This window comes from Cercospora beticola, chromosome 3, assembly GCF_033473495.1.
Source record: "Cercospora beticola chromosome 3, complete sequence".
Classification (NCBI taxonomy): domain Eukaryota; kingdom Fungi; phylum Ascomycota; class Dothideomycetes; order Mycosphaerellales; family Mycosphaerellaceae; genus Cercospora; species Cercospora beticola.
Genome location: NC_088937.1, coordinates 392925 through 413437, shown reverse-complemented (window position 1 = coordinate 413437; position 20513 = coordinate 392925). Strand labels below are relative to the sequence as shown.

The 20513-nt window shown below is 50.2% G+C and overlaps 10 protein-coding genes across 10 annotated transcripts; 4 read left to right on the top strand and 6 right to left on the bottom strand.

Annotated features, from left to right (window-relative positions):
* Window positions 1-28: 28 nt before the first annotated feature.
* On the bottom strand, window positions 29-676 carry RHO25_004130 (uncharacterized protein; the record flags this gene model as incomplete). Its single annotated transcript, XM_023595051.2, has 1 exon — window positions 29-676. One exon carries the CDS (start codon window positions 674-676, stop codon window positions 29-31), a length of 648 nt encoding a protein of 215 aa, XP_023457425.2.
* A 932-nt stretch (window positions 677-1608) lies between these two features.
* On the top strand, window positions 1609-3684 carry RHO25_004129 (uncharacterized protein; the record flags this gene model as incomplete). The annotated part of the gene is made up of 2 exons (XM_023595050.2): window positions 1609-3429; window positions 3508-3684. 2 exons carry the CDS (start codon window positions 1609-1611, stop codon window positions 3682-3684), a joined length of 1998 nt encoding a protein of 665 aa, XP_023457422.1.
* Window positions 3685-4172: 488 nt separating this feature from the next.
* On the bottom strand, window positions 4173-4995 carry RHO25_004128 (uncharacterized protein; the record flags this gene model as incomplete). Its single annotated transcript, XM_023595049.2, has 5 exons — window positions 4173-4216; window positions 4325-4537; window positions 4645-4770; window positions 4840-4855; window positions 4939-4995. The coding sequence occupies 5 exons, from the start codon at window positions 4993-4995 to the stop codon at window positions 4173-4175; spliced, it is 456 nt and encodes a 151-aa protein (XP_023457423.1).
* An 860-nt stretch (window positions 4996-5855) lies between these two features.
* On the top strand, window positions 5856-6909 carry RHO25_004127 (uncharacterized protein; the record flags this gene model as incomplete). The annotated part of the gene is made up of 3 exons (XM_065602527.1): window positions 5856-6003; window positions 6072-6612; window positions 6687-6909. The coding sequence occupies 3 exons, from the start codon at window positions 5856-5858 to the stop codon at window positions 6907-6909; spliced, it is 912 nt and encodes a 303-aa protein (XP_065458599.1).
* A 3158-nt stretch (window positions 6910-10067) lies between these two features.
* On the bottom strand, window positions 10068-10436 carry RHO25_004126 (uncharacterized protein; the record flags this gene model as incomplete). The annotated part of the gene is made up of 3 exons (XM_023595048.1): window positions 10068-10213; window positions 10268-10364; window positions 10416-10436. The coding sequence occupies 3 exons, from the start codon at window positions 10434-10436 to the stop codon at window positions 10068-10070; spliced, it is 264 nt and encodes an 87-aa protein (XP_023457428.1).
* Window positions 10437-12266: 1830 nt separating this feature from the next.
* RHO25_004125 (uncharacterized protein) lies at window positions 12267-12848 on the top strand (the record flags this gene model as incomplete). The annotated part of the gene is made up of 3 exons (XM_023595047.1): window positions 12267-12333; window positions 12391-12550; window positions 12632-12848. The coding sequence occupies 3 exons, from the start codon at window positions 12267-12269 to the stop codon at window positions 12846-12848; spliced, it is 444 nt and encodes a 147-aa protein (XP_023457429.1).
* Window positions 12849-15224: 2376 nt separating this feature from the next.
* RHO25_004124 (uncharacterized protein) lies at window positions 15225-16091 on the top strand (the record flags this gene model as incomplete). The annotated part of the gene is made up of 1 exon (XM_023595046.2): window positions 15225-16091. The coding sequence occupies one exon, from the start codon at window positions 15225-15227 to the stop codon at window positions 16089-16091; it is 867 nt and encodes a 288-aa protein (XP_023457426.1).
* Window positions 16092-16482: 391 nt separating this feature from the next.
* RHO25_004123 (uncharacterized protein) lies at window positions 16483-16795 on the bottom strand (the record flags this gene model as incomplete). Its single annotated transcript, XM_065602526.1, has 2 exons — window positions 16483-16646; window positions 16726-16795. 2 exons carry the CDS (start codon window positions 16793-16795, stop codon window positions 16483-16485), a joined length of 234 nt encoding a protein of 77 aa, XP_065458598.1.
* A 347-nt stretch (window positions 16796-17142) lies between these two features.
* Window positions 17143-17881, bottom strand: RHO25_004122 (uncharacterized protein; the record flags this gene model as incomplete). Its single annotated transcript, XM_023595045.1, has 2 exons — window positions 17143-17232; window positions 17297-17881. 2 exons carry the CDS (start codon window positions 17879-17881, stop codon window positions 17143-17145), a joined length of 675 nt encoding a protein of 224 aa, XP_023457427.1.
* Window positions 17882-18730: 849 nt separating this feature from the next.
* RHO25_004121 (uncharacterized protein) lies at window positions 18731-20396 on the bottom strand (the record flags this gene model as incomplete). The annotated part of the gene is made up of 3 exons (XM_023595044.2): window positions 18731-20209; window positions 20263-20329; window positions 20380-20396. 3 exons carry the CDS (start codon window positions 20394-20396, stop codon window positions 18731-18733), a joined length of 1563 nt encoding a protein of 520 aa, XP_023456643.1.
* Window positions 20397-20513: the final 117 nt, after the last annotated feature.

Sequence of the window (20513 nt, the reverse complement as noted above, 5' to 3'; positions counted from 1 at the left end):
GAATGCCTCCACCAGAAGACCGCACATTTTACTCTGCCACTTTCTCCTGCAAATCATTCTTCTCTGCGACCGATTCAAGTTCCTTTGCCCTCAATCTATCTCTTACTCTCATCAAGACCTTTCCCAGTAAATTCTCTCCCCACGAACTCCTTTCCACCTTCAAGGCATCTCCAGCCATGAAACCAATGCCCCAAATCCGATCGTATGGACTCGCTTCCACTAATTCGCTCTCGCCTGTTGATAGCAACCACGTCTTCAACTCCTCGCTCTGCGTGAATTTCAACCAATTCCCATTTTCTACGATGTTCGTTTTCTCCTTGTTCCATGCCTTGTCGCTGAAGTTCTTCACTCTTGCTCCGAGACTTTTGTGCTGACGGGGATTATCAGTCTGCATGATTTGCGAAGCGACGTCAAGGTCGTTGAAGAGAATGGCTTTGTGGTACATCATGTACTGTTCTGCGCAATTGAATGTCTGGTTGTTACTGGGGTCGGTGAACGAAGACATATGCCATTGGCCAAGGTATCCATAAGTCTGTGTTGGTTTCCAGAAGAGTACAGGAGATGGGCTGGAGGTCGTATCTTCGGATTCCGTCGCCACTTTGGAGTCGGCTGTCTGGTTGTACCCCGTCGTATGGAAAACTCCTTTTTGGAGGTTCTTGTTTCGTGTACTATTCATCTTGGATGGCGTACGGAGAGTTCTGTTATTTTTACTGATGCCCGCTAATTGTTTTCGTGTCTGCAGTCGATCGCTAGAAAGTTGTGTCGGTTTCTGCCTTGTCATTGTCGGCGTGAGAACAAAGTGGAGGTAGCGCCTGATACTTGTATGCCACTGACGCATCGGGACACCGCAACATATAGCTTTGAGCTCAGCGGTCACGGCATGATTTACAGACGTGGGACATTCCTTCTAGTAGCAAGGCAACCACCCGACAAAGCGGTGACTCATGAGGCTTATGGCTTGATGATACCACAGCCACCACAACCTGGGCGCAGTTGGTCCCTGCTTGGCTTGACGAGGTCCGACTGCAGTGGTTTGCTCAGTGGAATTGCATCTACGAATCAGCAGCACACCCAGTACTACGACTCGCGTCCTCTTTCGTTTGACACCAATTCGTCCCTTTGTCGCAGCGGAGTATGTTCCCGAGGGATGAGTCGGGAGAGGTGTTGACGAGGGCGTGGGCGTGAAGAAGTAACCAGGATACGGTAATTCGTCAATGCCAGGAAGAGTAGGCGTGTTTGCGTGCCGTAGAGTCCATAGCTTGCGGCAAAGGCAGGTCGGCAGAATGGGTTCGTTGTACTACGTCGTGTCGTCGATCAGCTTGTACAATTCGAGGCGCAACACATGAGCGAGAATTTGAGGTTCTGTACTCGGCGAGCAGTCATCTCCAGCGCGGCTCATGTCAATACTGAGATATGTCGTTGTTTGAGGATGCATGCCGATGGAACAGATGGGTACCTCATAGAGAGCGATGCCTACGCATTCGGCCCGACTGTTGATCCGATTTGACGCGCCTCGACGCGCCCACTTCGCGTCTCCCCAAATGGTGCTGAGGGACTGTCGTCAAACACAGCATCCGAACACACAACACAACACGATATCAGCACGCAATGGCGGACCTCGAGGCGCAGATCAACCAGTTCTTCGCTGCTCCCGATCAGGCTCTGCCTCAAGATGTGCTGTCTGAGCTGCTGCACATCGTGCAGCTGATGTCGCTGTCGCCAGAGGACTTGTTCTACAAATGGGACAGCTACGTCCTCACCATGGGTGTCGAATCCACCAAATTGGACTACAAAACGGTGCAGGACTTTAAGAAGACGCTACAAGAAGCGCTGGAACGAGAGACACGAAAGCGACCCGAGGCTCACAACGCACCGAAGCGAATGGGAGCCACACCACGAACAACAGGAGGACAAGATGTATTCGGTATGCTGGATGGCATGGTCTCAAACACACCTGCATCTCGAATATCTGCAGCGAAGCGAAAGAGCAATTTTGATACACCCACTTCGAAGGCTGTAAAGAACAATCTCAACAGTTCTCCCGCAGACAACAAGACGCCTGTCATGAAGAGCTTGCCTACAGTCGCATTCGAGGACAGGAAGAATTCGGGCGAAGTAGTGGAGGCAATCAATACACATCTACCTGCTGCTGCGCTCTCAGAAGTCCCTCCCGCAGAGTCGCGGCTCAAGCTGAAGGCGGCGGTGGACTTACCCAAGTACTCCTACAAGCCCATGGCTATGAAATTGTCCGAAGTCTCCGAAATTCTCGACGATCGTATCGACATGTTTGTGGAGCAAGTACAGAAAGAGCATAAATTGGAAGACAGCGACTTTGGAAACCCTGCAGCGCAGTCGACTTCAGAGGTGGTAGCAGTCGGGAGAATCGCATGTGATCAGCCAATAGGCAAGCTAAACGCCTCCAGCATAGTGCTTGAGACCAGTCGAAGAATGGGAGCTGGTATGAGGGTACCCCTCAAGATGGACGGCGTGACATTCGACTTCTTCCCAGGCAAGATTGTGGCACTTCGAGGCACGAACGTTAGCGGTCAGCATTTCCTGGTGCGAGAAGTGCTTCCAATGCCTCTTCTGCCAGTGGCAGCGTCTCGACCCGAAGACATCGACGTGCACAATGACCGACTCACATCAGCCGATGGTGAAACAAGGCCTCTTCATATGCTTGTTGCAAGCGGACCGTACACAGCAGATACCGATCTCTCCTTTGCACCTTTATATGCCCTCCTCGAAAGAGCAGCTATTGAGCGCGCAGATGCTCTGATCCTCACTGGGCCTTTTCTTGACTTGGAACATCCAGTCGTAGCGTCTGGAGACTTTGAACCACACCTACCCGCTGACGCGAAGATCGAGCCGGACCAAGCAACTATCACTGATGTCTTTCGCACCCTTATCAGCGGTCCCATCCAACGCCTAATCCAGACCGTATCGACAATCACGATAATCATGGTGCCTTCTACGCGCGACGCCATCAGCAAACACGTCTCTTGGCCACAAGATCGTGTCCCGAAACCCCAATTGGGCCTCCCCAGACAAGTCCAGTTCGTCGCAAACCCGATGGCCCTCTTCCTCAACGAACTCATCGTCGGAATGTCTTCGCAAGATGTCTTGTCCGAACTGCACCGCAGTGGCGCAGCACAATCTGCGACAGGAGACAAGCCTCTGAACAATGATCTTCTGGCGCGGCTGAGCGAACATGTCATTGAACAGAGTCATTATTTCCCTATCTTTCCGCCACAATCGAGGGAAGAGCTGCCAAAACCTACGGCGATTGAGGGCGAGATTCCCGAGCCTGGAGGCGAAGAACGACTTGCTTTGGGGGCGAATCTGGATCTGTCGTTTTACAAGCTGGGAGAGTTTTGGCAGGCGAGACCGGATGTTTTGATTCTGCCCAGCACGCTGATGCCTTTTGCAAGGGTAAGTATCGCTTCGGTGTTTTTCACTTTCGCTCTGATGCGAATTCTTCTTGTCGGTCTTCGGCTAACGTTTCTCTAGTTCGTACAAGGCGTCCTCTGCATCAATCCAGGCACTCTCAGCAAGAAGCGAGGCGCGGGTACTTTTGCTTCATTGGACATCTCGCCGAGGAAATTGTCAGGTGAAGAGAGGGAAGCGGGAGATTATGTTGGACATCAGCTACATGAACGAGCGAGAATTGAAATCAAGAGGATATGAAAGGTTGTTCTGTTTTTCCACGAGTCCTGTACTTTTCAGGATGAGGATGTACAGCGATTTGAACATTCCTGCCGTCGACACTTTCAAGAGCATGATTATGAAGTCTTCCACTCAATCGCCTTTGCTCTCACTTCCTTGAATTTCGAGTTTTCGGTCTCTGCTTATTGTCTGCACATGTTTAGAACACGGGACAACAGGAAGTGTCAAATTCGGTGCCCGTGGTCTTCCGGTCACAGGTTCTGGGATAAAATCGCGACTAGGCTTGTATTGACAAGTCCTTGCATTGAGAAGCTGTGAAGGAGCAAGCTTACATTGTCTCTTTTTCTTTTCTTCCTTTGGTATCATTACCGAATGCGTGAACTCCATTTCAGACCCATCCACCCTTTTTTGATTCGTTCACGGTGCATTTGAGAGAACCGCGCCTGGATGTGATCTCCGCCTTTCTTCCTCGAATGCTTCTCCCGGCCTCACTCTTCCCAAAGTGGCAACTAAGACAACTTCGGATCCTGCATAATCTTCTTGAACTCCTCGACTACATTTTCCACAACGTCAGCAGAACATCCAACGCCCAACTCCAAACCCCAACCCCGAATCAACTGAATCGCATCAAAGGCCAAGGAGAACTAGGATGCACACTCACAATCAATCGTCTTGTCTCCATCTGTGTCTGCGGCACTCATAATCTCATTAATTTCCTTATCGGTCAAATCTTCGCCCAGAGCTTTCAGCACTTCGCGCATTTCCGAGGCGGAAATTGTGCCGGAATTGTCTTTGTCGAAGACGCGGAAGGCGTTGAGGAGTTCGTCTTCGGTGTCTTGGGCACTGCCGACGTGGGACATGAGGACGAGGAATTCTGTTCGGAGTTTGGGGAGTTAGTTGTGCAAGGTAGAGGCGGATGGCCAATTGGGAGAGGATCGCGTGAGGAGAAGTGGTTTGAATAGATTTGATGCGACTTCGTACCATTGATATCAATTGAACCGCTGTTATCGGAGTCGACTTCGTGGAGCATGTCTTGGAGTTCGCCGTCGGTGGGTTTGAGGCCTAGGGAGCGCATCACGTCGCCGAGTTCGGCGGCGGAGATTTCGCCTGGGAGGAAAGAAGGATATGTTTAGTTCTTTGCTTTGGAAGCATGAGTGTGTTGACAGGATTTCTCACCATCACCGTTCTTGTCCTATATGGCCAAGCATTGGATTGTTAGCTTTGAATCCTTATATTTCAAACTTGCGAATGGCGTAGGTGGGGCGATGTACTTACGAAGACTGAGAAGGCTTCGCGATAGTGCTGCTTCTCTTCTTCGCTGAGCTTGTCCATGGTATGGGTACTGGTGAGATGTGATGTGTGTACTCGGCTTGTGGGGGCTTGGCAATGTGGCCAGGATATGGGATGCAAATACGAGATGGATGTTGTCGGTGTCGGTGTCTGCGTTTCAGCTGCCTGAGGGGCACATGCCAAGCTTGAGCTGAGGTTATGCTGAAGCCCCGATCGAGCTTAGCTTATCAGCTTAGTCAGCTGTTGGTTTCTTCAGCTTCAACCTGGAATTCCGGTTGAATCTTGCCTTGACAGTCCACTTGAGCAAGGTCAAAGCCTGCTCTGGAAGAGGAGAAGTCCCATCTGGGCTGACACGCAAGCATATCTGGATGAGCCATTCCTTGGCGTAGGTGCTGCTCTGCTTTGGTCCGCTCTCGCGCGCTTGCCCTGAATTCCTTAGGAGCCTCTCCTAAGCCTAACGAGTCATAAGTAACGACATCTGGCTGGCGAGTATACTACGCAAGTGCGACACAGTCGCCCCAGACGGACATACTAACTGCTGTTCCGACAAGGCAAAGGCCATTGTGAAGTCCATATTCGAGAGAGTCATATCCAATGCGCCATTTGACGTCTCAAACCGTGGGTGAGGCTCAAGCTGCGGTTGTCTGCCGCGGATATAGTTCGGTCGGCAGTACCGGAATCTATCGTACAAGATCTCTAACAACCCTGGCTCATATGAGAGAGACTTTCAACAGCTTGATAATGGCACCCTTTCACCAATGACTTGGACCTCGGCGTACAGTAACCGTGATGAACTGCAAGAACGATATATGTCTTTCCCAAGTCCGTGTTGAGGCTGCCACCTATTTCAGAAGTGTTCGGAGGCAGGTCTACAACGGCACACGATGGACGAAATAGCCAGGATGAATGACGGGCCCCAGAGTGTCGGCAGTGAGCCGAGAGAGCGCAGATGTGCGCAGTGCACCAAAGCTGCGTCGAAATGCGCATGCGCGCAGCAGGAATTGAAGTTTCGCATATATCAAGGACCAAGTCTGCGGCACGTGAATGATGGTGAGCGCACAATATCCTCGTCGGGCTCAATTCCGGTTGGCGCTGACTATGGATCGTGCGCTCGACAGACGCCAGGGCTGCAGAGTGGGTGAAGTGGCTTACGATGGCTTTCCTCACGATCTGCGACGCCAGGCGATGGGACTCTCCCTTCCTTGGGAAATACCTTTCCCGAAACTACACCCACCTTGGCTTCGATGTGGACGTCATACCGCAAGTCGCCGATGATAGCCCCAATCTTCTAGCGAAGCTTTGTCAGCATCTGCGTTGTGTGGAAGCAAGGAAACCCAACTACGTGACCAAGATACTGGATTGCCAGGTCACGGTAGATCGGCAGAAAGGTGAAGCGGTGGCATGGGTATTGACCAGACAATGGGGAATGTTTACAACAACATCATCCATAGGGCAGGAGTCTTTGATCAAGTACAAATGGCTCCAGCGCGACGGCGGGTGGAAATGCTACGGTTACGTGGGGATAAGAGGCCCCGGAGGCTGGGCATCGCCTGATCTCGTTCCGATAGACACCGCACATTTTCTGCAAGCTGACAGTGACGGCTCTCTTCTGCGGAAGAACGAACACAACTTCAACAATGGCAGAGCTTTGGACATGAGGTGCGTTACCGGAGACTTCCCTCGAGCTTTCGCACAGCCTGTTCTAGTCCGCTAAGCTTACAATCTGCCATCAGTGCGACCACTGGAAACGGGGCCAAACTGGCCTCGAGTCGGTACAAGTTCATCAATGAGGGTAGTAACAACATACCATGCAGCTCTCTCGACACAGCTTACATGCTCATTGCTGAAAGCAAACGACATAAGAAGTCGTCGGTCGAAGCCAAGGCTCCGGTATCAAGGGGCACAGCTGGCTGGCTCTCAGCATTTGCTCTCTTCCCTCATGCAGACACAGTATAGTGGCCTGGGCAGTTCGGTCTGTGGTCAATAGGAAAAGCTCCATGACTGGACGACTCAAGCATAGATCACTCCATATCAATGCCTTTCGGGCTTTTGATCACAGGCAAATTGGCACTCACTTTGCTCTACAGCAGTACTACTGAAATTTACAACCGATTTGGCTCCAACAGCGCCCGCACACACCCACGAGCATTGAAGTAACCAAGGCACACCGTGCATTGACGTGTGCACTGTCCTGCAGGTCTCGTGCGCGTCCTGCGTGCCCTGTCTCGCTATTCTAGGCAGTAACATGTCCTTCTCAGGCAAATGCACTCGCGAAGATCGCTGCTTCGATGCACATTCAACCGAACTCGACTGAAACGGAAAGTGGATGGAGCCAGCCTTTTCGTGCCCTAACTCCAATTTTTCTCGGCGATACAAATGCCTCTTCGGGCACGAGCGGGACCGGGTGGCAGATGAGATGGTTCACTGCTGGAGAGAGTTCGGCGCTGAAAGTGCTTACGAATCAACTAACTCCGACGCATGCACTAGGATTGAGTGTGTTGGGGCACGTGGACAACTGTCGTTACAAATTATCCTATGCTTACGGGGAACGGATAGCGTGGGACATCAAATCTTGGGCATTTGCTTCCTTTCAGGCAGCCAGTCTAGAGCACTTTTGCCCTGCTCGTCCGACTTCGATTGGAAGGGAGTGATCTGAACAGCCCCAGAGAGGTCGTCTGTTTTAGGTCAATCTGAAATTAAAGTGACTAACAACTTCTTTAGTCCGTCTTAAGCTACTAACAAATCGTTTAGTCAGTCTTGAGCTTATAACTTGTGTTCCGCGGATGCAAGATTAGAACTGTATTTGCAATTGACGAGGGCGAAACAAGGCACTGCACTCTGGCACACCTCGAAAGCACTTTTGGAGCCGGAAGTATGCCCTATGAACTACTCCACTGCTCAAATGAGGGTCAGCACCGGCGATGAAGCTGGAATCGAGGCAATGGGCAGCAGATCGCAAGTCGAAGTGCATCTTCGGTACCCTTCCTCTTCTTTCGTCGGCAGGCAGATATGCCCCTGAGGATGCAGAATTTGTCTCAACGACCTGGGCCACCGTGGTATCTCGGCTATGAACATGGTAGGTGCTAGAAGCGCTCCATGGCTTGCTGCAATGATTTCGATATAACATGCAATGGTCCCGTCCAATAGGTCACCTTCCACAGTTGCAACACCGACGCAAACAGGGCAAGGGCATCTACGGATGAATCGGGCTGACCTTCGGCGCAGCGCATAGCAATGGGTACAAAGTTGTCCGGAATCCTTCTACTCCATCCGACTGCTCACTTGATTTCTACCATCAGGCCACCGGAGGCTTCAGAACACACTCGATAAGGTCCTAATCAACGCAAGTCAACATGAGGCTATCGTCGCCAACATCGTTCTTTGTCCTTATCAACATTGGATGGAGCAGGAGCCAGGAGTCCGGAGGTCCGACCAGCTGCCAGGAACTCAAGCAAAATTATCAATCTTCGTCTGGGTATGTATGTGTTCGCGGAGTTCTTGGAGGAAAGATCACACGCTGACGTAATCGTAGCTTCTTTTGCGACGAGTCTTACAAAGAGATTGTAAGCCGCAATGTCCATACTACGACAGTACGTCGTCAGACATGGAACTTACCACGATCACAGTACTACTGCGCTGACGCTGACCTTAACGATTACTGCAAGCTCCTCACTTGCTCGGACAGTAAATGCGCTTACGCGAGTGACGTCGAAGGCTATTGCGTGTGTGGAGAGGACTGTGGCTTTGACGTCCAGTGTACTACGCCCCTCGGTAACAATGTCACGACGCAGGCAGCATGTTACTGACATCCTATGGACTGTTAGAACTGATGGATAGGACATACTGTGGGCATTTACTATGGGATCTCATCCACGCAAAGCGTTTGAACAATAGCTGACAGTAGTTATAGGATGTACATATAATTAATCAGTGCCTGCGAAGTCCCATTGCATACCTCTACGCGGTCGCAGGTAGAAACAGATAGCTTCGGCTATGCTAGCAAAGTATAGGGCGGCTAGGCACCTATAGAGGTAGGAAGAAGGCGATAAAAAAGTCTAGAATTTCGACCTAGGGAGATTAGAGAGCTCCTAAGAACACGAAGACGACGCTAGCGCGGTACAACTACTATAAGATTCTAATACTCGACTACGGGATAGCCCTTCTAGGTAGTAAATGCTACTATAAGTCTAGAGGCTAGAGTAGTAACCTAGGCTCTAAATAGGCTAAAGAGGAGGAACTAAGTATACCTAAGGGAAGGCTTTAATAAGAAAGAGCAAGGATAGTAGAAATAGAAGAAAGGAATAGTAGTACCTCTATAAATACTAGGACAATTAGCTACTAGGAGCCTTTTGTCTAAATAGGAGACTCTAAGGTAGACTAGTCCCCCTACTCTAGAGCCCTCTAGAAACCTTAAGTCTAAAGGTAGAGCATCTAATATAAGCTATCTAACTCTATACTATACTTAGAGCTGCCTATAAAGATACCTACTATTCTAGATATTCTATAAAAACTAGAATTTCTCTAGATATAGGTTATATAACTAGGTACTAAGGAAGGTTAAAATCTAAGTAGGATTTATATAGGGAAATACCTACTCTAGGAACTAGTAAGAAAGAGTTAGATATAGGATTAATATAGATACTAGCGTAGGGACTAAGACTATATATATAGGCTTAAGTCTCTAAGCTAGTAGATAAGAGGATCGGGCTCCTAAGTACTAATAATATAAGAAACAACTAAGGAGAACTACTATAAAGGATCTAAACTATTAAGATAACGCAAATTGTCCTAAGGAGAACTAGAAACTACGGAAGCGGCAGGCTATATAGAGCTTACTATAAAATATAAAGATATAAGGAGGTTTTTCTACCGGAGTACTAGCACGAGGGCTTTTCTACCTACGAAAAATATAGAGCGTGCTGCTTACTCTAGTTAAAAGAGGTAGACCAGCGTATAAGAATTATCTATCTATCTATAATCAATCAGTTCCTTCAAAGACTTATACACAACTATGCTATATCGTCGTAGCTCGTGAAGACTGCATCCGGAGGCGCCGACAGATGGCGATTCCAATCTATTCTGCGGTTTGGCTCACTCTGGTGCCATCCTCGAAACTAGTCCATCATTGCATCGTAGCTGTAGCATTTGTGCTCTCGGCCGAAGAGAGGGTAGTTCTCTTCTTGACTCAGCCATACGGTCGGAATGACTCTAGTATCTGCGGAGCACATGATACGCTCGCGTATATTGTCAAGACAATGTCCTATCGAAATTTATTAGCATGGACTGGGAATGTGGAACGACGAGCGGGACTTACGAACGTGGCTGACCCTATCCCACTCCGGAGTCAAAGTGTCATTCTCGAACTGGCGATAATAGTCTTTGTTGAAGTATATTGCTTTTCGCAACACATTCTGATCTATCGTTAGCAGAAGTTGACTGAACAGGATCAAGTTCAAACTTACCAAGCAGTGCATATCATGCATGCCCTAAACGAAGACTCCGAAACCTCCTGGAATTCCCTCTCCAAGAAAATTATCCGGTGCATACGCATGGATTCTTGGATCGAAGCTATAGACTTCTCGACCGAGCTTCTCTGGGAGCACCAAAATTTGATCGTTCACACCTAGTTCATCCCAGGCCTCATCGACTTCTGGGCTTGGAGGAGCACTCCAACGACTTGTTACATTTGGCCGGTGGTTGCTGAAGTCCATCCGAGACAATGAACGGTCGAGGTGAGAATAGGCCTTTTCAGCTGAAAGTAAATCAGCGTGAGCATTTGTTAACAGAAAGATGACCATGTCTGCTGAAACTTACTGCCTTCCAAATCCTGAGAGTACTTGCTTCTGGCATGTCGATCCGTGAAGGAGTATGTCGTGAGCACTGATATAAGATTTGAAGCAAGTAGCACAATCACCAGGAGGATGTTCGTGCGAGTGAAAACACGCGAACGATGGCCAATGGCTTTGCCTTCGAACAAAAGCGTGTCTTTCTCATCATCCCACACTTCCTCTTCAGAACTCCTTAACGAATCTGCTATTGTTACGGTGACTGTGTTGTTCTCACTCGAAACCGGAGTTGAGACTTGTATGTCGCAGAAACATCGGCATATCGATGTCTTGCATTCGATGCCGAAAAATCCCCATTCTATTGTCCCACTCCGTGCGGCATTTGATAAGGCTCTTCGGTCGACATGCGAAGTCACTGGAACGTGTTAAGCAATCCGTGGGGTGGTGCCATAATTTCTCCGCACGGTACCAGATAGCAGGTTCCTGGGTCACTGAGACTAGCACATCGAAGCTGAATTCTAGTCTCCCAACTAAACCCATTAGTCCTTGAAGCGGCAAACGCCCACACAAGCCTAAACAACGCTTAAACAACGCCTGCACGGCACCTTGGCAGAGCTTGTTTTGCACAAGATAGTGCCTCGGATCGTGTATTCATCAACCACAATCGAGAGTCGCACTTTTAGATGACAGTTCGACTATGCGAAATTGCCAGAGTATGTAAAAGGTCATCATCAAACCCACTTTGTCCTAACAATATTTGCAAAATTGTCCCACGGCGGCGAATGATAGACTAAAGGGCCACGTGAGGCTGCCGTGGAGTAGATGCTTATCTCGATCACTCAACATAGAATTGCCCCATCGGTACTAGCATCGTAAGCCTTGCCTCGGGCCCGGATCACTTCTTCGTGGTCTAGGCCCTTGCTATTGCATGCTGTTGGGAATAAAATCACTAGATGCAGCACGTTGAACGCTCCTCGTGACAGTCGAAACGAAGCGGTAGCTGAAACTAACAGCCAGCACCATACCATGCTCGTGTTCGCATACTAGACATCGAATGTCACTACGTTCAAATTTGATGACTATTCACTCGCTTATGATTCCATCTTGTGCTCTGGCCGTGGTGAGGCGAAGTTCCGCAATAGCTCTTAATGAGCTACATCAATGAACCTCCCGCAGGAGTCCGTGTCCGCTCATGACCACTCATGTGATCAACCATCTCGTTCCAATCTGTCCATCTGGAATCACAGGGAGGAGACAATGACCATCATAGCCGGGCAGTTTTGGGGCAGGCAGGGGCCGTGGTCTCATGTGCTGGAGCTATGAGTGACTTGTGTTCGCTACCGCGCGATCGAAACACTAGAGTCTATCATGTCTGACGTGCGATCCCGTGCTCGATCAAGCAAAGCGGCATGGTCACGTTAGCCGTATCGACCGAGGCATTTACCTGCTGCGAATATAAAAGGCTCTGGAGTTTCTCAGCCACAGCATATCTCATCGTCACAGGTAGTTTGTTGTACCACTTGCACCATGCACTTCTCTGGTGTCGTAGCTCTTTCGGGGCTCATGGCTGTTGCCAGTGCTCTTCCAATCGAAGGTGAGATCAAGGTCGCATCCTATTGAATGCATTACATAAGACTGATCCGCTCTCCAGAGGCGCCCGTCGCTGCCAAGCGTGAGGCAGAGCCTTACTTCTTGGGCAGAACCTGGACGCCTCCAGAGGCTGCAGAGAACACCAAGCGTGATCCATACTTCCTGGGAAGAACTTGGACGCCTCCAGAGGCCGCCGAGAACACCAGACGTGAGGCGCAGCCGTAATTCTTAGGCAGGACTTGGACTCCACCTGAGGCTGCTGAGAACACAAAGCGTGAAGCTGAGCCATACTTCCTCGGCAGGACCTGGACTCCGCCGGAGGCTGCAGAAAATACCAAGCGCGAAGCGGAGCCTTACTTCTTGGGCAGGACTTGGACGCCACCTGAGGCCGCCGAAAACACCAAGCGTGAAGCAGAGCCTTACTTTCTTGGAAGAACTTGGGACTCCACCGGAGGCTGCAGAGAACACCAAGCGCGAAGAGTGATGATCGATATGCTGTTGGAGAATGAGATGAACTAGACCAAGGAAGTAAATAGTCAGCATACTTGCGTACCTAGCTTTCTGACCTTGCTTGTAGCTTTAGCAGAGAGACACCATCGATGAGATACGATGTGACTTGTACCGATAATGAATTGCTGAAAGTACCCTCATCGGTTGTGGCCTGTCACAAACATCGCACCATATCATTGCCAGCCCTAGTCATCAAAGTAAGCTACAACTGAAAGAGATATTCGGTAAGATTCTTGACACCGAGTTGCGACAGGACTGTCAAAGTATCCTCCGAAGCCTCCGATTTCTCCACTTGTTTCGTTTCCAAATCTACCTGCAACAAGATAGTCCCTTGCCATTTGATAGGTGTGTCTTGCAGAACAGTCATGTTGAGCCAAAGTCAGCATTGCTGATGAAGATACAAAAGAAATTACCAATACTTACACAGCTGCTGCCTGGGCATTAGCCTTTCCAGTCCCATGGAATCTAATAGCGATCTCATCACAGCTAGCAAAAGCATGTAGAACGCTTGTTTGGTAATTTGTGTAAGGTGTTTTGGCATCCGATTCGTTTGTTCCTTTGAGCGACTGTATTAGTCGGTCTCTGCTGTCCAGGAATGGCTGATCGGGTCCGACGAGGTGACAATCATTTTTGCCTGGAGTGCTACAGACATAGGAGTCCGCGGCGTACCATTGAAAGCCGGACGTTACGAGGGTGAGGACGAAGTCTTCGCCGTTGAAGATTTTGCCTGTTGTTGGGTCTGTGGTGAAGAGGGTGACGAATCTGGAGGCGATGGATTGTGTTTCTTCGTTTGTGAGGCAAGGGAGGTCTGTTGGCGAGGAGTTAGGATGTGCTGTCGCGCTTGTCATGAGGAGCGAGAAGCTTATGAGGGCTGCTGTACTGATAGCCATGGGTAAAGTGCAGGCAAGTCCAGTTCAGTGGGTGAATATTGAATCTCAGAGCTGCGGTGAAGTGAAGTTGCAATATATCCACAGAACCAGTCATTGCCTTTGTGCTTGATTCTGACTTTTTGAACAAAAGCGTCCGGAGTCTAAGGTGTTCAGGCCAAACACTCGTGAAAAACGGCAAAAATCTGCTCTGGAACTTGCATGCCGCGTAGCTTTGACCCTATGTTGGACGCGAGCTATGCCGGTGAGCCAGGTTCCACGATTGCGAGGGCCTTACAGTACGAGTCATGTCAAGATGCTTACAATGCCTACTGCCGCAAGGACCGGCATTGTAGGATGCGCGACGGCAAGGGCAAGATGGCTGTCCAGTTTTCAGAATATTTCGGTGTCGCGAAGCCTAAGACTGGCATCGATCGATGGCCTGACTGCGCTTCTGCCGTGAATGTCGATGATCTTGAGAGTATATCCTCTCGTCAGTGAGCTCGGTAGCGTGGTATGCAAGCTCACGTTCGAAATGTGTTGCTTACCAACAACAATAGCCAAGGAGGCATAAATCTTATGCTGGCAATCTAGGTGCTTTTTCCTGAAACGGAACGGAACTGGATCCCGGACGAAGCCAGGAAGAAATACAGTTCCAAGCATGCATCTGTGGAATACAGGGATATAAGCTCGAGACTGACTAAAGAAGTTGTTAGTCACTTAGGCTCCATATCGAGGTCACTCAGGGCTGTTCTTCCACCAACCGAAGTCTGGCGATCAGGGTAAGAGTGCTCTAGATCGTCTGCTACAAAAGAAGCAAATGCTCAGAAAACGACATATTCCCTGCGATCCGTCCCCGTATGCATGTGACAAAGTGTACAATTAGTTCCGTGACATTCATAAACTCTATTGTGAAGAGACAGCTTGGACCGTTTTTACTTCAGCTCTTCACAATCGGTGGTTTCCACAAGCCTGGTAACGCCCGAGCTTATGATGCTCTCAACTTCGTAGCTCCATTTGCCCCGATTGTTGGAAGACGAGTCTGCCGCGTCTTCAATGAATGCGTACCTCCATTCTCGGCTGCTTTGTTGGACAATGTGATGGATGACTTGATCAGGCGTTCCTCATGGCCGCAAACTTTATTCTGAGAAGCAACGAGAGGTGGCACGGAGGATGTGGCAGAGATGCTAAAGCCCGCTGATATGAGCTGGCCGAAGTTGTTGTTCGGTGGTCAGCACAGGGAGCAGGTGATGTTCGAAGAATATCGTCAAGGCAAGACGTGCCGAGGTTCAAAACACAGACGCGGCCCACTTTCACATGTCGGCTAACAATACAGCTACACATTATTTTCTTTCTCAAGTGTAGCTCTTTCATGTTGAACAATCATCGACCTATAGTGGGTGCAGTATAGCCTCACAGTTCTCCAACCTGCAGATCCCTGCCGGAGCTCTCTTGAGCTTCCTCACCACCGCCAAAGCTCCATATCGCCCCTCTACCCTCGCCTCGAATACCACCCAAAATGTCCACCTCAATAGCCCAACTCAAACACCTGCTTCTCCACCGCCTCCCCCATCGAACCGACACCTTCCTCACCCACCTCTCCCGCCTCCTCTCCACCGCCTCCGGCCGCGACGCTCTCCTTTGCACAGCCTTCTACACCCTCGCCTTCACCCACGCCCAACTCCTCCGCATACTGAGTCGCAAGTACGAAAACCTCGCCGAAACCATCGCACAAAATGCCTCAAAATCTCTCCTCCCGGGGGAAGCCTTCGTCGCAACAATCGAGCCTCCACACCTCCAGCTCACAGAAACTTGCGTCGCAGTCAAGAGCCTCGGAGACGCAATCGATGAAGTCCGAACATTTTGGCGATTACGCGGGTTAGTCGATATTTACGCCGCAGCGAGGGAAAATTATTTGCGGCCGAGCCGGGACCCCGTCTTGAAGAGTATTGTTTGGGCGAAGATTTTGGCGCAGACGGGGTATCAGTTTTATGAGAATGCGGCGTATTTGGTGAAGAAGGGAGTGTTGAGGTCGGAGCGGTTTGCGAAGAGGGAGACTGGGTGGTGGACAGTGAGTTCGCAGTTTTGGTTTGCGGATGTGTTGTTGGAGTTTGTGAGGTTGGCGAGGGTGAGGCAGTTGAGGTGGAATGAGGAGTTTGGGGCACAACAGGTGGAGAAGGAGGGTGTGGTGGGGGTGAAGAGTCAGGAGTTGGAGGAGAAGTGGTGGTTGCAGTTGTATTCGAATTTGGGTTGGTTCCCGAATGCGGTGCACTGGGGGTGGTATGATGGGTGTGAGGAGAGTCCGATGAATGAGACGATGATTGGGTTGACGGGATTTGTGCCTGGATTCATCAATCTAAGAGCGGCGTGGGAGGCTACGGCGTGAGCGAAGTCGGCCTTCGATAGAAAGCAGACGAGACTCCCATGAGCGAGAAGTGAAGCCCAACGCCCAAGCTGGAACGCTTAGGGCGCAGAGCATATGTCCCATTCAGGCATTATGTTCGCCCACGAAGGGTATAGAAACGACAAGTCGGCCAGTTTTGCAACAACGGAGCTCAGAACAAATGCTTCATAATGAAGATTTACCTTCGAACGAGCTGCGATGAGCTACGCCTCGACGACCGAGGCAATCATGTGGCATGTCTCAATGTCCATCGGAACAATCAGCACAGCCGCAACCACAGAATCAGCACAAGACGAGGAATATCGATTATCGAATTGCTTCGATCATACTACAAATATCTACACCTCCTCTCACCTCCACCAACAAAGATCTTCTACTTCTTCGCAGCCGTATCCTGCCCTTCATCATTATTCTTTGCACTCCTCGTCTTTCTCGTTTGTTCCTGGTTCTCGCTTCCACCTTCGGTCTCTTTATTGCTTCCTACATCTCCTGCTGGGATCTTTTGAGCTGTGGTAGACGTGAGGCGATCTGGGCCATCTGCAACTGAAGGTTAGCGAAATGTGAAGGACGATGGAGGGCATGTGGGGAGGTGGGATGGGAGGGAGGAGAGATTTACTGTCGTCCACGGGACCTGGACCTGTTGGCTCGAGACGTGGATTGACTTCTCCAGTGTTGGGATTTGGCATTGTGGTTGATTCGAGGGAGATGGGGATGTTGAGTTGGTTTGGACAGTCGAGTGGAAGTGCTTGGAAGATTGTATTACAGAGATGAGTAGTAGGTCAATGAGACAGAGTCGCGTGCTTGAACGCCGTTGAATATGTACACATCTACATGATGTACAGTTATTACGTCGACGCGACGTAGGCTACATGTATATCTCGTCGTCATGTCCACGCATTTCGGTACGAAGCTTAAGCTCCACAGGAGGTCTTGGCTCTTCTACAGTAAATCGCCTTTACTGGAATTTGGGTCGCATGTCTGTTCTTGTTCCCCCTTATGCAATGGTCGCAAAGCAAATGAGAAGCTGTAGAAATCATAGCCACTTCTCCTTGACCACATCGATACCGATCCGACGACGAAGCGACTTGAATTTATCCGCGATTGATTTGTCCGAGTTCTTGATCTATTTGGACAACTTCGTCAGCTTTTCACGTCAATGATCCGGCAACATAGAAGACGCAACATACCTCATCATGCATCCTGTCTAGCTCTTCGTGTGTCATCCACACTTTGTAGCACCTCACATGGGTCACTTCATGGAACTGCACTTCCCACTGTACAGCATCAATGTTGACTTCAGAAAAGCCAGCGTCCACGAACCAGCTGCGCGCGAACTGACGAAGTTCGTTGGTGTTAGCTTTAAACCGAGCCAAGGAGTATCCGTTGGGCGGCGAGTTGAAAACTCTCAACTTATCGCGATGGACCAGTTTCAGGGCGGTGACTGCTTTGCGATTCTTCGATGACAGGCTCGCGAGCCACTTTCTCGTAAGCTGCTCCGAGAGTCCTGGGAGAAGACTCGTGTGGAAGGTGAAACTCCCGTAGTAGAAGGCGGATACTGCACGACGGCTGACAGGACTGAAAGATAGCTGCCATGGTGGCTTGTAATGGAAGTTGATCGAGACGATGTCGTTGTTGACCGGGAGTTGCTCGTCTTCCAGAGTTGACATGAGCTTGTATTCGAGAATGGTGTACATCAGTTCCCGTGGGAGAGCGTGGACCCGAGCAATAAGACGCTCATAGTCTTGGGACTTGACCTCCATTGCGTCCGTCATGTTGTTGATGGGAGCAGGTAATATGCTGACGCTGATGATGAGCGCCGCAGCTGCAAGTGCAATATCTCAGTGGGCGATAGTGGGAGACCAGGGGAGGGTTCAGAACTGTTGTGAAGTACACAGCGCGTGAAAAAAAAAGATAGCATGGCACGGTACCGCAGTGAACCTTAACCAGTGGCCTCGAGTGAAGTACCGTGCATACACTCGTCACATGACCAATCATCCGCGCTGGTGACTGTCATAATGGCGAGTGAAGGCGGTTGTCCGACTATGGTGCTTGCTTCAGTGTTGTAGCCTAACCCTCCATAGCAGGGCGGCAGCCGGGCACATACTGACCCAGCCGCTGAATCGAGGACGATCGTTTTGTCTTTCGTATGCAATATTGCCGTTCATTCCGGTGCTTGCACATTCGCATAATTTGTGGTGATAGGTGTATATTTGGAGCGTTCCTGCTGGGTCCGGTCGATGGAATGAAACTGGCCGGTCAGCACCCAAGTTTGTCGAATGCTGGAGATGGACTAGGAGTGATCACGTTCGGCTGAGGGGAAGGTTGGTGTAACTTCCCCACTGCGAGCCCGCCATGATCGCAGAGAGCTTGCAGATATCCAGTGGCCAGGCTTTCCACTGGCAACGAAGCGCCATAGACAGCGATCGTCTGCATTTCCTGGCATAATGTGAGCCATGTAGCCAGGAAATACTTGAGGAGCACTCTCTTCGCCGAGCGCGAGACAACCAGAGACGGATTCTGTCTCTGCCCTTCGGCATCATGCGTGCCGCCAAGCTTGCAAATGTCCGGGAAGGAGGTTCTTTGTTGAGCTCGAGACTGTCACATTCCAGTTCTAACGTTCGTCAGCCACCATCTCTCAGAGGGTCCTTCCATCTCTTCTTCTGCTTCGTGCTACCATACCTCCCAACTCCATGCTGCTCTTCCTCGAAACTTTGCTTGACGACTTTTGGCCATGGTTTGCAGACGTCGATCTTCTCGCGCGGATACATGATCTCCAAGAAGCAGAAGATGAGATAGTCGACAATAGCGACCAGGACAAAAAGCTTCCCAGCCCAGACTCCGCAGCCGTAGTACCTCTTCAGCCTGTCCATGAGAGCAAACGAGATATTATGCTGAGCGGGGAGCCCATAATGCTTGAACTCCTCATCATAGTAGCCTTCGTTATCTGGTGCGGATGGCGTGCCTGTGATGAGATCGTATACTCGCTCTGTTCGACGTGCGATGTCGCTCCAGCTGTACATATTTTTGACCAAGTCGTGGAATTTGTCGCGCCTCACAGATTTCGAAGTGAGGATGCCTACTGCATCTGTGACTCCGCGTACCACATCTTCTACTTCCGGAAGGACAAAGACAGTCATGTTCGAGGGAAGGACTTCCGGGACACCACCGACTCGAGTCGCGACTACCATCAGGCCGCAAGAAGCTGCTTCAACGAGCACTGTGCCGAATGCCTCAGTCAATGAGGTGCTGAGGAACATATGACCCCGCACCATGATGTCGCGAACCTCCTCATGGCGGATGCTACCCAATAGCATGACGCGAGCTTGGCCGGATGGTGTGTAGACAAGCTGTTGCGGTAGAGAGTCCAGAGTCTGTTCCAGATCGATTGCCTTTGGCCCACTTCCAGCAATCAAGAAGCGCAAATTTGGGTGCAACCGGAGCAGCAGAGGTATTGCGGAGATGAGCAGATCTGTGCCCTTATTGTAGAACAGCCGCGATACCACAACAATCGTGATGGGGTCGCCTGGGCCAACAAGCTTGCTTGGATCAGGGGGATGAGGAAGATATACGTCTTTCTTGCTGCGATGCTTGAAGTTTTCGGCCTCAGAAGGCGAGTAGGGTCGAAAATCGTGGGGAACAACAGCGTTTGGTATTACCGATACCGCAAGAGGGTTTAGAGACGCCCGGAGTGTGGTGTTCTCTTTGCAGGTGTGACTGACGCAGATGACATGACCCACGTCACTCAAGCTGAATTTGAGCAGTTTGTTGGCCATGATGCTGCCGGCATCGCTGAATCCGAACAAACTATGATCTGTGAAGACGGTGTGCATTCCCATAGTGCGAGCATGAAGTATCGCCTCATGGCACAGGTTGCTGAGAGAAGCATGGCCATGTACGATTTGTATCTGCTCCCGAATGAAGATCTGGCGTAGGATTGGAAATGACGAGAAGACTGTCGGAAATGTTGTGGACCGGTAGACAACCCAATGCGGTAGATGGTAGACCTTGAGTCGATTCGTCAAGTAGCGTACGCCTGAGCGCTTTGGAGAGTCGTAAGCGTGGGTGATGATAATGACATTGTGCCCACGATCGATCAGTTTCTGATCACGGTTAGTTGTGGCAGCGGAAGAAAGTGAGCGGTCACCAAGTATACGCTTGAAAGTTGGTAAATATGGCTTTCGACTCCTCCTGGTTGTGGGAAGAAGAAGTCCGAGACCATACTGTCCCGTTGTCAGCCGATACCAGATTTGTTTGTCGCGGTAGCACTCACGCAATATTGTACGGCATCTTGGCGGCAATGCGTCCGACAAAGACGCGATCAGTGGGGATGGGGGCCTTCGCTGTCGCTGTGTCGATATGAATGGAGCGCTTGGGGTTTCATCGTCAGAGCCAGTAGAGTACGTC